The sequence below is a fragment of the Asterias rubens genome, chromosome 13 (assembly GCF_902459465.1).
Source record: "Asterias rubens chromosome 13, eAstRub1.3, whole genome shotgun sequence".
In the NCBI taxonomy this organism is placed as follows: Eukaryota; Metazoa; Echinodermata; class Asteroidea; order Forcipulatida; family Asteriidae; genus Asterias; species Asterias rubens.
Genome location: NC_047074.1, coordinates 2564896 through 2583572, shown reverse-complemented (window position 1 = coordinate 2583572; position 18677 = coordinate 2564896). Strand labels below are relative to the sequence as shown.

Genomic DNA, 18677 nt, shown 5'->3' with positions numbered 1-18677 from the left:
GATGATCTTCACATAAAAGGTACATTTTACGTCTAAAACACCGTGTGAGTTTGCATGGTCTGGGACAAAAAATATGTGATGTCCCGACTCATGATGTTATTTCGTTTACGTAATGCTTTAATTTTTTTCAATGACTCGGAATAGCGAGCTTAAACATTGGCCACTGAACCCTATGGAGAAAGGACAAAGAAGTTTCGATTGTAGATGTGGGAGGAAAACACCCAAAAGCTAGGGAAAACCCTAACAGTCAGGTATACGAGACAGAAAACTGAACCCTAATAGTGCCCTCGGCGTGATTCGAACCGGGGTCCTGGAGGTGGAAGGTGAGGAAGGATATATAGGTCTGTACGCCAACCCGAGCACCCTATATTTTATCAATGACGAAGCAATAGAAAACCCCTGTACAACTTCGTTACAAACGGGCCTATATATACTATACCCTTTGATATACAGCTCGGTTATTTTGCTTCCACTATCAAAATTATTCCCATAAATAATCGTATGGCAACAACATCCAACTCTCTGTCAAAAAAGGTGTGAAATTCTGACTCGGGGGAAATCAAGTTTATGTTTCAAAAACAAGCAGTATGGTTGGGTTTTGGTTGCTGGGCAACAGTGTTTAGCACAAAAGCTTGCCATGATTAGTTTGAGTGGAGTGTTATTCAGACTCTTGTAGCTCCTTTAATTGAATTTGGTTGAAATGTATCGAGTTTGAATATCGAGTTTGTGCATGGTTTAGTTGTAGTGTTGTAAACATATAGTCACTTGAAGGGAAGGTAAAGTGCACCGAATTCAAACTCTGGTGTTTCTGATCAGCAGAGTGTGGGTTCGAATCCCCAGCCGTGACACTGTGTCCTTGAGCAAGACACTTAACCATTGCTTCGTCCTTCGGATGGGACGTAAAGCCGTTGGTTCCATGTGTTGTGTAACGCATGTAAAAGAACCCAGTGCACTTATCGAAAAGAGAAGGGGTTCGCCCCGGTGTTCCTGGTTGTGGCTGCTTAATGCGCCGGAGCACCTTGTAAACCCTTATAAGGTGCTAAATAATTGGGTCTCAGAATTCATCACTGCAATAACCTATCGTTCTGAAAGTTTGTATATACTCAGCGCCTTGAGTACCTTGTTTGGTAGATACGTGCGCTATATAAGACTTCGATATTAGTTAGTTAATCACACTTAAAATAGGGAGAATAAAAACTTACTTTTTACAACAGGTTTCGATGGTATAAAGCATTTCCAGAATAATTTCACTGCGCAGTAATGTGGTTATGGACAAAGATATTAGTTGTTATCACCCAACATCTGAGAAACGTTACTATCAGATACGTTTCTCAGATTGTGTGTTAAAAATACGCGGATTATTCTTCCTGCACGTGGATTTAACTGCTCCGGTTTTTCGGCGATAACTCAAAACGGTACCCCATCTTTTGAAATTAATTTTTCACAGGTTGTTGTATACTTTTAAGTTGGAAAACTGCATTTGTCTTTTTTTTTAACACCCCAAAGTGTTAACTTTGATTCTCCCTTTGGTATATTTGTGGCAACACCCATGGTGTAAATTTCAACATCCTATTTTGCAGTGTAGTGTGATGGACGCGGAAACTGCATGCCCGGTTTACAAGTGCATTTCATCAGCCAGAGTTTTTTTTTTGTCTGGCTGTCATTTCTGTTTAGTTGCAGAAATGTTTAATAAACTTTTATAACATTGTAGCGTCAAGTTGTCATGTCAGGGAAATTGTGTAAATCATTAAGGAACTTACACACAGTCGCAAACAAAGTAAACAGGAAGGCAATTTTTGTTATGTTTTTCTGTACAAAACATGGCGTATATGTCTATTACATGAACATACAAAAGTTGTTTACAATTAGTAAAAGAATACATTTTGAGAAGTTGATCTTAAATATTTACAACCTTGGAAATCTGGGTGAAGGAGCCAAGACTACTCTGTTTTCATGTGGTTTATGTGTTCAGCTTGTCATTGGCACTGCTGCACGGTATCCATTACTTATACCTGTCAATCACAGAGGTATCGTAGTATAATAAAAAGTATCAGTTTATTTAGAATGCTGCCTGGCGCTTGGAGAAATTATCCGCTTGATTTGTCAAAATCGAAGCAAAGATGATCCGAATGTTTGACTACTGTATTAGGATTGTGTGCTTAGAGAGCAGATGGGGGGGGGGGGGGGGGGGGTGGGGGTATATTATGTTTTTATGTGGTGTGGTAGGGCCTACATCACGACATTACATATAATACGCTCTAGTGATATCATTTATCTGGCACCGGTGCTCATGATTGGAGGGATCAGGTTTTGTTTAGAGATGATCTTCCTGTCAAGGGGATAATAAACACCAAGCTGGCAACAGCCGATGTCTGTCATTACGTCTATATGACGAATGGCACAACAAATCAAGAAATTGTGATTCAGTAATAAACGACAACACATTGTGAAATCAGTGGTGAGCTTGAAGGATTCGAACCTGAAACCTTTGCAATTAGTCCTGCAAGTGGTCTTACTACTTGACCACGATAGACGAGGCACAAGGACCGTCCTTGACGGAGCAAGTCTCGGTCGCGCGCATTCGAACTTTCTTGTAGTGGCCACTTTAAGTTTGGTCCCATACACATTGCTTTAAAAAAAAAAAAACACATTGTTTTGGATTGGGCGATTTCAGCTTAAGGTAGCGTTTGAAAGCGGTTGTTGTGTTTGTGTAGTTTTCCTCAGTAAAATGACATGTTTCGCCATTTTGGATGGAACGAAGTTTTTGACTCCACACAATGGCGGATCGTGTAAGTTCACGAAGACAAAGGAAAACCACTCAATTTCAAGATACATATGAAACAAAAATGTTTTATATACCGGCATTTCATCAAGACTACAGCGGTTTGAGACATTATTGTGTTGATCATTATTTGTATACTACATACCGATATATAAAACATCTTTCCAACCGTAGTCTTTTTATAACAAACGTTTTTCATAGCCCAAAGCACCGAGTCTAAGACGACGTGTGGTTTATTATTTTACTTTAAAACGTCTTTCCAATCATATCCATTTGATAACAAACGCTTTTATAGCCCAAAGTACCGAATCTAAGACTATCGAGTCCCTTTCAAAGTTGCAGCCCCAAAGCACTTCAAATTAATCCTCGTTTTATCTTCCATTCTAAAGATAATGTATATGCAATTTTGAGCGTTTAATCTTTCCCGAAGAAGATACACTTTTTGACAAACGTGTATCTTATAAAACAAAATGTTTTTCCGTTTTGAAAATAGCTTTCTTAAAAAAGCTGTGAGTTGAAACTTAATCTCCAATAGGTCTGATAAAAGCTACACGCCAACGTCTAAATAAAGATGGAAGGTGAAACAATGAATGACATTTTGAGAGAGAAATAACCTGCTTTTTGTTAAAAAATAATAACAGGTGAAGTGCAAAGCTCAGGGGGTTTTAAGGGATCTTTCTGAAATGTCATATCCAATAGGTCCGATAAAAGCTTGGACAAAGTGTAAATAAAAGAACACAGGGCATTTTGAGAGTGCCGTAACTCGCTTTCAGTAAAATAAGAGAAAAACTGCAGACTGAGGAGTGTTTTTAAAAGTTACACTCAGTCTTCTTTGTTCTGGGGTGCGGGCAAGACAATAATTTTAAATATCTTAAGTTTAAGTTTTAAATGTATTGTATTTTTGAAAGTTATTGACGCCCAAAAGTCTTCATGTCGTGTTTTTCTATATATGTCGTGTATTTTTAGAACATATTTCAACCAATTTCATAATAAACGCTTTTATAATATTTTATAAAGCAATGTGCCTCTTTTGAAGAATGGAAGAAATGGGTAAAAATTGGGGAAAAAAAATCCGGATCTTTTGCAGTGAATAACAACTAAACCATGAGCCAAGAGTTCCAGCTGGGACCCTACACCGGATAACCCGGATTCGGAACCAGGCTTAAAGGGGAGATCCTAATTTCCAATGAGGATCAACACAAAGTGTAATTTGAGACCATTTGCAATTTTGCGGTATTAGTAAAATCTTTGCCCTTTCGCTTCCTTAAGTATGCACTGAATACCATACCATTCATCTGATTTGAGTGAGCTAGGATTTGGTGGAAATATTTTTTTTAAACTTGTCAACTGTACTGACCTTTTGTTTTATAGCATACACTGAATACCATAAATCTGATTTGAGTGCGCTAGGATTTAGCGGGTGTTTTCAAAAACATTTCTTTCCAAACTTGTCAACTTTACTGGCCATTCATTCATATTGAACACCTCATACCATAAGCCTGCTGAGTGCGCTCAGATATAGCCAATGTTTTCCCCAACTTGTCAAATTTACTGGCCTTTTATTTTATTTCATATACCTATATCGCCATAATCTGATTTGAGTGCGCTCGAATATAGTGGGTCCTTTCTTAGAAGTGTCAACTATAACTGCCCTTTTTTATTTCATACAGAAATATGATAATTGGACTCAGAATCAAGGAATGAGAACCCAGCAAGGATGAACCTTTTTTCTCGAGCTAATCGCAAAAGTGAGGTTCGTTCTTTTGAAACATCTCGGCACGGTAAGGTAAGTTTTGGTTATTTTGTCACGATGTTTTAAACATTACCGCTGGACTTTGTCACTTTGCTCGGCCATTGTATTGAGGGCACTTTAACGGTCAAGAGTCAAGTGAGTTGAACTGTAACAGGGGCCAACTCAGCATTTAACCAGAGGGGAGTATTTCATAAAGTGCTTAGATTGATCATAAAGACGTGTATCGATGTTTAGCAAAGTGGGTACTTGTCGTCAAAACACAAACCACTGTAGTGATATTTTGTTAGCGTATTTTTTGTTATTGGTTGCTTTATTGTTTGCCTTTTGTTTTTTGTTAAGCGCATTGGTATTTCTTTCAGTTATGAAATGCGCTATATAAGAATTAGCTATTATTATTATTATTATTATTATTAATATTATTATTATTATTATTATATTGAAAACTGCCCTTAAAGGACACCTTTAGTAATTGTCAAAGACCAGTGCTCTCACTTATTGTATATGCTAACATAGGCCTATGCATAAAATAACAAATCTATGAAAATTTAGACTCAATTGGTATTCATCGAAGTTGCAAGAGAATAATGAAAGAAAAAACACCATTGTAGCACAAGTGTGTGTGCTTTCAGATGCCTCAAAAAAATTCAAAGACTTGAGGTCTGAAAGCCTTTCAATATTGGAGTGAGAAATCACCTCTTTCTAAAAAAAAACGTTACATCAGAGGAATACCAACAAGTATGTTTTTTTGCTAACAATAATTTGTTGGGTATTTACCAATAGTGTCCAGTGATTTGTTGAGCAGTTCTATATGACATTGGGCCCAGGACAATCTTCCTCAGAATTAGCCAGCGAAATTGCCCTCCGAAGCTTGTCACAAAACAGTAATATCGATTCGAGTTGTCAGGCTGTAAACCACGAACGGTCATCAAATGGCTACCCAATGGCACCCCCATCTTGACCACAATATCTTATATCAAAGACACCCACCGATTATTCCACTGTAATAGAGATTTTCCGGGCAGGGCCCAATTTCACAGAGCTTCCTCAGCAGAAAAAAGTGCTGAAAACTTGTCTGCATAGCAAATAAGAAGGATACCAATCACATAGTGCACATGTGACATACGGTGTTTTGGCTGGTTACCTTGTTTTGGTAACCAACATTTGGTTATGCTTAGTTACTTTCTGTGCTTGAGCAGCTCTATGGAATTAGACCCTGTAATGATTTCTTTACAGCGCCAAAGCTTGAAGGGTTTCCGGGGGGACGTGAAACTGAGGAGGGAAGTCAATATAACTCAGAATTTTATCTTATACTTAATTTAAAGGGTGTGGGTACTCTTTTGTACGACACTAAACACAATGTCCACAGATTCACCTTCACAGTCTTAAAGATAATGAAGGTAGAAAGCTTCCCTTAAAATATTATTTGCTGAACAGAGGTTTTTATGTAGATTTTGAGAAATTAGTAAATGTCGACGACCAATTGAGTCACAAATCACAAAAACAAATCACAAAAAAAATGTTGTCTCAGTGAGAGGAAAATCTTTTAGCGGATTTAGGCAACTCTCCTGAAAACATTGCTCTGTGATGTTCACCTTTCCCACCGGACGGCTAATAAAGCTGAACTTTCTTTAGGTAAAATGTATTACACACATCTTTATCCACAGTGAGTAAAAACTCATTTTTAGAGCCAAAACTTGATCTACAAATGTTTTTTTTTTAGACGAACATTAGTTTAGCATGTACAGAGGATTTACGCGATACTCCTGAAAACATTGCTCTGTGAATTGCATCTCCCCCCCCTCAAAAACCTGACGACCAATGAAGCTGAAACTTCTAGAGGTTAATTATATCATTACTTCATTAACATGAGTTGGGATTCATCTCCTGGAAAAAAAGTCCTGATTTACGAAACGATTAAAATCCCTTTAATCGTGCAGCCTGTAATAAGAAAGGACCCGGTAAAACAATGCAGATCTATTGGGAATGACCGAGGGGCTCCGGAACTTGGATGGTATTTGTTGTGTTATTACGTTGGTGTGGCTTCCGCCTCCGCATGGTCGTTACCCGGAGGTAGCTGTGTCAGATTACAGATTAATAAAATGCAAACTCCAATGGTATTGACATGAAATCACATTAAGTGGCTAGAGTTGTTATATAAAAAGTTAACCCTCCGACGTAACACGTGTTTTTTTTCTACTGATGACGTCCGAGTGTGCCCTAATGCTCCCAAAAAGGTTTACCTGTCAGTCTGCTGCCACCTAGCGATCTAAAGTTTCACATTAAATATTGTGTATAAGATTTGAAAGCCTTGAAATGATATGAAAGTAAAAATTAAAAAGGCCGTATATTTTTCGAACAATTAATTTTCAAGAATATGAACAAATTCGTTTCGAAGTGTTCAAAGCACAGGACGAGCCAAAGAGCAACCTTCCTTTGTCATCTAACACAAGGCGTCTTAATGACGTCATGCGCTTATAAGATCACAGTCTATTCGACTCTCAAAATGGCAGAACACATGCAGAGACAGGAGACTTGTGTGACGTCAAAGCAATCATAGTCTATAGAGTGGTATCCATCTTTGCTGAAAACAAAATTCCGGAAAACTTTCTTCCCACTTCTATAAAACTTGTCCTCCAGTTCCGCTAAGTTTGGTATCCTCTCGTGGATGTCTTCAAGATGCCAGTTCAGGCTCCTCTTAACCCTTTAAACCTGTCAAATGCATCGAGTGGGGAATAGCAAAACCTGTTTGTCCAGTCTGACAGGATAAACCTATATACCCTAGAAAACAATCCATCGCCAACAACAAGATAATTCTCACACACGACTCGATTCCCCCCTGGTCTATTTGACTGGCACTTACGGCGTCCCGTACGACCTCACTGATCTCCGGTTAAGCCTTCGGATTTGTTGTTGGACTACAAACACGTCACTTGAATCCCACATCATCAGGATTTAAAGGAAGAACAAAACAGTAAAGTAGGTTAGTAAAGCTATAGGGGGAAAGCCTATGTATTAGTTAGGAGTGGTTGACCGGACGCCCATTGGTTGTTTTTTTCTTCTTTCAGTTTTCACTGGCAACTGCGATGACCAATTAAGTCAAAATTTTCAGAGACTAGTTATTTTATGCATGTTGGGATTCACCGAGTGAGAATACTGATCTTTGAAAGATGTCAAGTTAAGCCTTCAGATTTGTTGCTGGACTAGAAACATATACGTCACTTGAATCCCCACATCATCATGATTTTAAGGAAGAAAAAAGCAAGAAGTAAAGTATGTTACTAAGCTCATGGGGAACGCCTAGTATTATTCAAAAGTGGATGACCAGATGTCCCTTGGTTTGCAAATGCCACACTTCGTGTCTATAAAAAGTATTTAAAAAAGTGCCTTGTATTGGAACCCACTGTTTCTCTCCTATATCAATAGCTGTAGATACCATACAACTACAACCTGTGAAAAATTCATTTCAAAAGTTGGTGCCACTTTTGAGATATTTTCGAAAATCTGGAGCAGATAGTGTGTAATAATATCGAAGTCTGATATAGCGCACGTATCTACCATTTGAGGTACTCAAGGCGCTGAGTATATAGAAACTTTCAGAAAGATAGGTTATTGCAGTGATGAATTCCGAGACCCAATTATTGAGAAAGGTTTACAGTGTGCTACGGCGCATACAGCAGCCAGGAACACCGGGGCGAACCCCCTTCTCTTTTCGATAAGTGCACTGGGTTCTTTAGATGCGTTACACAGCACCAAATTTTGGGGATTAAAAGATATATATTTGTCCGGAACCGCAGCAGTTCGAAGTGAAATGTTTCTCAAAATGTTTTATAATACACTATCCAAATTACGGTACTTCTATCGACGTAAGTTTTGTATTGCCTTTAAATTTCAGAGTCATTACCAAACGCATACAGACCCTTTAAACGAAAAAAAAATAAGGCCAGAGTGCTAGTTGAGGTACGGGCTATACAAGTTAAATCAAATAGAACAGTTGAAGCAAAGTATACTTTTGCTTTTTTAAACCGTTCGAGATATCGTTTTGAGATATCGCTGAGTTGTCGCTGAAAATCCAGAGGGAGTTTTGTATAATTATGTCCACGCAGAAAGAATATACTAAGTGCGGCCTTATCCTCAGTGATGGTTTTTGACATTTTCAATTAAATTATTTCCTGACTATTGTCAATCTGTTCGTTGACACCGTTTGTTGGTGTGACACTTCTAACCTTATATCCTCTGTTTACGCACACTTACTACACTGTATAACTGAGATGTGTCCTTTGTACTCAAAATAGGTTGGACGGAAACGTAGCCCTAATTAAGTTGTCTCTAAGCAAAAGGCACTCAATAACTCGCTGCTGTTTATTATTTAAAGAATATGTACACACAAACCCACGGGTGATTTGCAGTTGTTGTACAAACAGTGACTTGCTATTAGCAATTCAAAGTATATTGTATTGTTTTAAGAGGCTTTTGTCGATGTCTCGTTCTTTTCGCGAAAGCGAATTTGTTCGGTGACCCAGGCCGCGTCTGTATTGTTTTTAAGAGGCTTTTGTCGATGTCTCGTTCTTTTCGCGAAAGCGAATTTGTTCGGTGACCCAGGCTGCGTCCGCATTGATGTCTGTGCCAGTAGGTATGGCCAGCTTACTGAAAAAGTCATACCTTCGAAGAAGTCGCTTCACTCGGACGTAGTGCAATGAACAACCAGATGTCACAAGGTGGCGCCATGTGCAAGAGCACTCGTGTTCCACTCCGATGGCGCCAGTTTGTGTGAGCATTTTGTGTGAACTTGACAATTCATTACTCGTCTGCTGCCCAAATTATGAGAGTTAAAGTTTTTTTTAATATATAATTAGGCCAAGAAGTCTGTTAATAATGGCACATTGTCCACTGAGAGTTAGTGAATTTAGTTTGATCTTATATACTGTCATTAAACCTCCCGTTAGTATTGAATCAAACTGACGCCGTTGTGGCAAGAGATGCTGTCCCCATTCGGCGAACTGTGTTCAACTTTAGTGTTATGATTGCGCCCTCTCTTGAATTATCCTGCAGCCCAAGTTTTTTTTAAAAATTAATGGGGGACAAAATCTCCGGAGGCAACACCGTAATACGATCTTGTATGTATGCGCCCTTTGTTATAAGATTCCCTCTCAGTTTTTCCCCGCGTAAAGTTAGACGGAACTCCCGAAATTGAAGAAGATTGGCAAACAACTTCTGAACACAAAACCTATAGCGTTCTGTTTGAAAGCATACTCCGCAGAGTATTAATTGGTCCCCGGTCTTTATCCGCAAGGATGACCAGCCCAATAATTTCATTGGATAAACGTGATGAGAGGCGTAAGCTTTCCATAACTGTGTTTGGTCCGAGGTTGTCAACGCACTTTCGATCGTCTGCATGCAACGTGAGTACTGTTTGTACATCGTATATTTGTTGTTTTGTTCACTAATGTGTAATAATGTGAACAAGTGTAAATTTACTGTGAATCTCCGTGTGAAATAAATGTGAGGTCCAAGGTTCATCGGGCAGCATCCGGTAAGGCTGGTATCTGGCGTTATTCACAGCCCCGTAGTGTCAGATGTTCATGTACAGTTTAGAGCACCTCGGAAGCAGCTTAAGAATACTGGTCTTTCGTCAGTCACAAAAGCACAAGAGGGCGCACTAGGGCTTTTGGTTTTTCTTTGGGTCGAGCAGCCAACCATGTGTGGGAACACCATTATCAGCTCCATTTTGGGCGGTTTGAGAGGGCACTCAATGATGATGCGGTCCGTTGTTTGTTGTTCTAGGTCGTAGATGTATACTAAAAAGTATGTGCCACACATTGTCATATGCAGCAGTCAGGTCCATAGACGCAGAATAAAGAGAGACAATTTCGAGTCTTGGTCATACAAAAGCACAATTTACAGAACTATTGGTTGTTTTTTTAAGTATAATTTTAATGTTGTAAACTAGAGTCTTGCCATTACGGTGTCATGAAAATCCGTCCCCAGAGATTATGTCCCCCATTATGGGAAATTAACATGTATGGAGGATAACTCAAAAGAGGGCGCTATCAGAAGAAGTTTGTTCACAGTTCGTCTTATGTTGGGGGGGGGGGGGCAAAAATCCCGGGGACAGAATCTCTTGCCACAACGTCTCATAACAATTGTGAACTATATCGAGCATGCTTCTTAGCGAAATTGGGTGTCGCAATTCAGCGGTACAGACCGTATGTCGCTCTTGTTTTAGCTGAATTGCAAAATGGAGCATGGCACATTGAGCAATACGGCAGCAAAATATCTTATTTTATTTCTTCTAAAAATGAGATGTACGCATTATTCTTCAAACCCGAATTGGTTTTATGCACACTTTCAAAATGAGTACGACATGCTGAATGATTTTTCCGTCTTTGTCTTTTCTTTGAACGAGTTGGAATGAAATGTGTTATTCCTTTGAAGAAGTAGGCCACCCATTGTTGGGAAACATCTAAGCCGAGCAAAACAGACCTACTACATGTTTTGTGCAAATCGGATATCGGTTTGTACTAATCGCTCTCAATGTAGGTTGTTGTGAGTTTTGTGAGAGAATGAAATTATAAGTATATAATTCTAAAAATTATTAATTTTGTCCATAATAATTTCCTGATTTTGCGTGTATTTATGTTTTATTTAAGTACAAAGTACGTTTCCTACTAATTAAATATTGTAATGATGTTTTGATTGGTTGTGCTGTTTCTTTTATCCTGTTTTTTTCGTTATTTTCTTTCACTCTTTCTCTCTGTCGTTTTCACTCTTTAGTCGGATTCTTTCTATGGCTGAATAGCTGCTGCCGCTGCTAAGAAATGCTTTTTATCTAAAGATCGATTAAAGGGTATAATACGTTTTGTATTAATAACTCTCGTAACAACGAGACAACAACCCCCCACTCGTTTTACGAGAAAGAAAATAACTCTTAATTACGAGATGATAAATCCCATCAAAACATAATTAGTCTCGATTTAAAGTTAGTACTACGAATTTGTATTGTCTCGTATTCACTATAAAAAAATTATATTAATTAATATTGCATTGGACAGTCGCTTTAAAGGAGTTGGGTACTTCTTTTAACACAAACCACAATGTCCACAGATTTACATTAAACTTCAATCGTTTGAAGATAATGAAAGAAGAAAGCTTATCCTAAGAATATTACTATAGCTGAGGTGTTAGTAGTAGTTTTTGAGAAACGAGTGAAACAATGTCACGAAAATATGTTTGACATATTTTACTAAAATAATTTCCGTCTTTAGATACGAAAATTATTTTCGTGACTTGTTTCACTTATTGCTCAAAAACTAATGTAACATCACCTCAGAAAGTAATTTTTAAAGGGAAGCTTTCTTTCATCATTGTCTTCAATTCAAACGACACATTATTATACAAAAAAACGTGACTAAAAGTTGAAATGAAACATTACAACGACCCAGACATGGAAACTCATTCCCCCATAATGGTCTGTGTCTATTTACCATTCGTCATGCACGAACGGACCTTGAGTTTATGCTAACCTAACGGCTCTTGCATTACTGCTGAAATGTCCACCAAAGTGATTGCTTTCCAAATAACGGGTGAGTGCATGGAATGTGACTGTCCCTAGTAAGGTTTTTCGTATTGCTTTGTCAAAAATATTGTTTAGTTGTAAACTTCACAAAACATAATATGCAAAAAACAAGTGCTTGCATGATAAACACTTAAAAAGATTAACATCGTAACCAAAATTAAAATCCCACCCATGAAACCAAAACTTACAGAATATGATCCGGTTGGCATAGCGCATTTTTAAGGTTAACCTTTGAAAATGTTAATGGCAGTGGACACTATTGGTAATAACTTAAAATAATTATTATCATAAAACCTTACTTGGTAACGAGTAATGGGGAGAGTTTGACAGTATAAAACATTGTGAGAAACGGCTCCCCCTGAAGTGCCATAGTTTTCGAGACAAGTAATTTTTCACGAATTTGATTTCGAGACCTCAAGTTTAGAACTTGAGGTCTCGAAATCAAGCATCTGAAAGCACACAACTTCGTGTGACAAGGGTGTTTTTTGCTTTCATTATTATCTCGCAAGTTCGATGACATTGAGCTCAAATTTTCACAGGTTTGTTATTTTATGCTTACGTTGAGATACACCAACTGTGAAGGCTAGTCTTTGACAATTACCAATAGTGTCCACTGCCTTTAAAGTTAACAGTAAAAAGAGTGTTTTGCTTTTCATCACTTGGTAAAGCAGGCCAATGATAAATTAATTTGGAATAGAACAAATTCAGCTGTTCTTGGTTAATTTGTTTGTATTGATAAAAACCATGTAGTGGTTAACCATTAAGTGTTGCTTGTTGATAACGGTAAATAAACTGAAATTGCGAACAGTTTACGGTTACTTAGTCACACATGAATGGACATCGTTGCACTCTAACCTAACGGCTCTTGCATGAATTGTAAATGTTGATGACGACAAAAGCCTCGTTGATGGAAAGGTACAATATTGTACAATATTGTACGAAAGGTACAATTGAAGTTAAATTTATCATTACATCAATTCTCGCGATATAGTTTAGTGTTAAGGTCAAGTTTTTGTAAACAGAACGATATCTTAAATTTTCGGCTCCTTATGTTTTTGAATTAAGGATGTTGTTTTACTGGAGTTAAAACGACTATTATAGAGTTTAATTTAAACTCCATTAAAGCATAAATGTATGAATATGATTCCTACTTCCATGGTTACAGACACTGGACACTATTGGTAATTGTCAAATACCAGTATTCTCACTTGGTGCATCTCAACATAATGTATAAAACAACAAACATGTAAACATTTGGACTCGATTGGTTGTCGAAGTTGCGAGATAATAATGGAAGAAAAAAACACTCTTGTCGCACAAGTTGTGTGCTTTCAGATGCCTTGATTTCGAGACATTCAATTCAAACATTTTGTTGAGAAAACTACTTCTTTCTCAAAAACTACGTTACTTCAGAGGGATCCGTTGCTCACAATGTGTTATACTTATCAAGAGCTCTCCACTGCTCGCTACCAAGTAATTTTTTTTATGCTAACAATTATTTTGAGTAATAACCAATAGTGTCCAGTGCCTTTAAATGTATCACTTTTATTCGTACACGAATAGTGCAGACTTATCTGATGGGACAAGAGTGTAATAAACATAATACATTTATAGTGTGGTCAAGGTTACCGTTACGTTATACGCAGAGACATTTTTACAATGACTGAGGTAGCCTCTGATTGGACAGTTACCAACCTAGAGCGCACCAATCAGCGCTGATATCGATGACGTATTGGCTCTGCTGTGTAGACCTACCACACGTCTGTATTGGGTGTGTATAAACTTCACCCAAACCTGTGCTCGGACAGTTTGTATATTATGTAAGTCCACGAACAACTTTATCTCGCAGTAGCTTCAAATGCTCTTGCGGGTGAACTTGGTATCTTACAATCTGCATCTCGTCATAGAGAAGACAACTCGTCCTACTTCCAGATTCTGACAAGATCTTTGTGTGGGGAGCTCACTGCTATCCATTTAGACGGTTGATCTTTACTTTATATCCACGGAAAACAAACCCAAAATCAAGCCAACTTTGTTACAGTGCGCTAACTGGAGTTGGAAAGGAACTGCAACTTTAAATCTTGTTACGAGATATCATTTCTCTTACGGCAGCCAGGGTTTTGCTTTTGTGATCATCTTTGCATTATCCGATTCCTGTGTTGAAATCATTCAACTGAACTCGGCCATCAGCGTTGCACAAAAGATACTAAAGATCATGGCGTTGAATGACACAGCTTGGACCGACATCGCCACGACTGCTAGCGGTGATGAAGAACTTAATACGTCTTTTGCACCAAATCAGTTGCTTCTAATAGCCATTCGACTCTGTATTGGAGTGTCCGGAATCATTGGTAACCTGTTAGTTTGCATCGTGGTGGCGCGCCTGTGGAGCACCAATAAACGCAACACGACCAATACCCTGATCGCCAATCAAGCTCTGATTGACTTATGTGCTTCAATCCTCCTCGTGGGCCTGACCATTACGGAACTCGCTGAAGTATCTCCTCCTGAAAACTACTTCTTCGGGCAGATTTTCTGTAAGTTCTGGTCTTCAAGATTCTGTCTGTTCGCTGCGTATGCGGCGTCCACGTTCAACCTGACTGAGATATCAGTGGAACGCTATCTAGCCGTCATTCATCCTATTTACTACTCCAGGAAATTCGCAAACACCACCATCGCCAAAACATTGCCAATTATACCCTGGCTAGTCGGGCCATTTTGGCAGTTCATCATTGCGGTGTTGAGATACGACTTCATACCAGAAACCGTACCGGCATCTTGCACCTATGAGGCCGCACTCTACACCAGTGCAATGGAGAAGATCTTCGGCATCTTGGTTTTTCTGTGGGATTACTTCATCCCAATGATCATCATGACGTTTTCCTTCGTCAAGATATTCCTCAGATTCCGGCAGCAGAACATCAAAGTTGCAAACCAACCACCACCACAGCGTGCAACGCAAGGAGCAAACGTCATCAGTACCAACTCGACTGGTCAAGATGGCGCCTCCCTAGTAACAGCGGGTGACACCAGCCAGCCAGGTTCCAGCACTCAGCCTGCGAACACCAAAGGCACCAAATCGTCCGGAAACATCCAACGCAAAAACGTGACCAAAACACTGTTCACTGTGTATGTCTTTTACGTCATCTGCTGGTCGCCTGACCAATGGGCGTTCCTGCAGTACAATCTGGGCGGGAGCCTTGACTTCTTCAGTTCCTTCATCAATTTTGCTATCCTTGCTGCACAGTTGAACTCTTGCGTCAACCCGTTTATCTATGGTCTCCAGTATAGACATTACCGAAAGGGGTTAGTGAAACTTCTGCGATGTGGAAGATAATTCAGCAGCAGGAAAACATGTTGGACTCCAGCATCTCACTCTCACCTTCTTTATTAATCAAGTCACTTCCGCCACATCTGTAATAATACACATCAATGTTTCTGACCGATGATGTTAAGTTTAGACTCCGTGCATTGGCTGTCATTGTTGATGAATGTGCACGCTTGAAGAGCTATCTTTGGCTGAGAGTCGTGCACAGTGCGTCATGCGTGTGCACGTTTGCGTTGCTTTACATCAAAGATGGCCGCCAATAAAAGGGTCTATATATTTAACCAAAGAGCAACGCCAGTTAAAGCCTGGACGCCATATTGACTGAAAGTCTCGCTCGTATTTGAACTTCAGGAACGGTTAAAGGAACACGTTGCCTTGGATCGGACGAGTTGGTCTATTAAAAGCGTTTGTAACCGTTTTTTATAAAATGCATATGGTTGGAAAGATGTTTTAAAAGTAGAATACAATGATCCACACAGGTTTGCCTCGAAATTGCGTGGTTTTCCTTTTACTGTGCGAACTAACACGGTCGGCCATTTATGGGAGTCAAAAATTTGACTCCCATAAATGGGATTCTACTTTTACAACATCTTTCTACCTATATGCATTTTATAAAAAATTGTTTCAAACGCTTTTCAAAGAACAACTCGACCGATCCAAGGCAATGGGTTCCTTTAAACTTCTCCGTTCGAATTGCATTCTTGTTGCTACGCGCAAGACTTGCGCAGATACAGCCCTTTCTTTTGCTGATGAACAAACCGCACTAACTGCACATAATGTCCAAATTATCTGCAGAACATCCAATCGTGCATTTCTGCACATTCAATAAAATAACAGCTAAGAAATTGGTACGTACGTGAAAATACATGAAACTAGCCAAAGGTAAATTATTGATAATATTATTATAATATTGACAGCAGCATTTTAACACTGGCAACACAAGGGTTGCCCCTTTAAACACGAAGACACGCAGCTCTGTGTTGCTCACACGGTAGACATTCCATTGCGCTGTACACTTAATGGAAAATTGTATTCTCCAACACTGTAAATACACTGTGTGGACGTGTGTATAGTCCAAAATAGTGTTTCAGGTCCCTACAAGAAGTCACTTAGGTGTAACTATTATTGGCAATTGCACATAAATTATTATTTATTTTCAAAAATATATTATAATTGTATTGTGTTGTAATAATATTGCCCATTTTGTCCCTCGTGATAAAGTCGTTTGAACTAGTTAACCTGTAGATGGAGTGGTATGATCTATTAATGGCCCTTCAATGGTTTTCGAATAATATAGGTTGTTAACATTGTTGAGGGTTACACCAATCTTCGCCTGTTTGTTGAGCATATTGCACAAAATAATTTTAAAGTATTAAAATATTGACCTTAAAACATATCACAACGATGTGTGTGTAAGCACTGTATACTAATTACTTTTCCGAATTCTGTGAACAAACACAGGCGTACGTTCTTTGCGACTAAAGAGCAGTGTCTTACCAACAGATACCACCGAGATTGCCCGGTAGCTAGAGGCAGTTCGAATCCTTAGCAGTGGGTACCGCAATGATAAGCACTGTATATGATTAAGGTTCTGGGTCATCGCACTATAGCACTACCAATCTTAGTACACTGAACCTACAGCTTAATGTCCCTACCGAAGGACAAGGAAGTTACGGTAAAGCTTCTTGCTCGGTGCTACAAGAGTTGCGCAACCTGTACTAGAACGCACACTCAGCTGAGCAGAAGCACCAGCGCTTGAGTGCAGTGCTCTTAACCACTCGGCCACGACACACAACTAATGTGTCGGGGCAAGATCGTTTACCCGCTGGAGTTTTTAAAACTGGTCCGCTGTTCCAAGTAAATATCCCCCATTGACTCGTACACATACGAGCCATTTGTTTGTGTTTGACACACTTGACCCCAGCGCCCGTGCAAGTATGCATGGGATCGCCCTGGAACTGTGCAATACAGGTTGCGTTCGTTTAGCTTCCCTGGGTCGACCCCGTAGTGTGGCGTTTTTTTCCAGGACGAACGTGGGTAATTATCTGCACACGTTCGTCCTTGAAAAACAAAACGCCACACACCGGGGTCGACCCGCGGAAGCTAAACGAACGCACCCATTGAGACCATTACATTTTTGGAAGACCGCGGAGTTGCTATCAGTTAGTTTATATCCTTCAGTATATGACTAGTATACCTGGTGAGTAAAATAAAACGCAATCATTGGATGGGAGCTATATTTTAAGAACAAGACAAATTTCTATGTATGTCATGGATTTACCGCTACAATGGTGAAAGAATGGGGATTACTGAAAAAGGCTTTCAAGAGGTATGCTTATTTAATAGAAAAAAAGACAGACATAACTGAAACCCATGACCCAAATGTAGTTGGACAGAAATATTTGTATACCATTGAAATAAGCTATTACCTCTGGAATGCCTTTATCATAACCCTCATGCTTTCACCATAGGTAAATCCATGACCTACTTAAAATGGATATTATTTTTTCAATATTTTTCTTGCTCTTAAAATTATAGAGAATGCCAGTTGTCAAAATGGCCGGGTTTTGTTGTTTCTGCACTTTAAAGGGACACGTTGCCTTGGATCGGGCGAGCCGGTGTATCAAAAAGCGTTTGTAACCGTTTGGTATAAAATGCATATGCTTTGAAAGATGTTTTAGAAGTAGAATATATAATGATCCCCACAAACTATGTCTTTATATTGCGTTGTTGTCCTTTTACTATGCGAACTAACACGGAGTGACCATTGACGTGCCGGGTTAGAGCAAAGCGGTTTCAAACGCTTTTAATATAACAACTCTGCCCGATCCAAGATAGACATGACTTTAAGTCCCAATCTCTTGTCATTGCCAGAAAACTATTGTTTTGTTGCTCTGCACTCTTCAACCTTTTCTCTGGACCATAATATCTACATTTTGACGGCAAGGGTTCACTGCTATATACGGCTCGTTTGCTATAGTTGGCGCGATATGCTTAGGGACCTCTCGCGCAAAAACGGGACTTGAATCAAGTCTAGGTCCAAGGCAACGTGTCCCTTTAAAGCAGATGGACACTTTCGGAACAATTTTTTTTAATTTTGTTTATTAAGTTCACAGATTTACAAATAATTTGCAGGGTTTACAGAAGGTAATGGTGAAAGACTTATCTTGAAATAGTATTCCATGAAATGCTTTACTTTTTGAGAAAACATTAAAACAATTACAATTATATACGGATTATT

At 39.0% G+C, this 18677-nt stretch overlaps 1 protein-coding gene across 1 annotated transcript; it reads left to right on the top strand.

The window, feature by feature from the left end:
- Positions 1 to 14323: 14323 nt before the first annotated feature.
- Positions 14324 to 15445, top strand: LOC117298628 (thyrotropin-releasing hormone receptor-like). The gene has a single exon (XM_033781946.1). The coding sequence runs from the start codon at positions 14324 to 14326 to the stop codon at positions 15443 to 15445; it is 1122 nt and encodes a 373-aa protein (XP_033637837.1).
- The last annotated feature ends 3232 nt before the right edge of the window (positions 15446 to 18677 follow it).

What these genes read in the sequence shown, in the direction of transcription:
- LOC117298628 (XM_033781946.1), top strand. Translation starts at nt 14,324, where the DNA reads ATGGCGTTGAATGACACAGCTTGGACCGACATCGCCACGACTGCTAGC.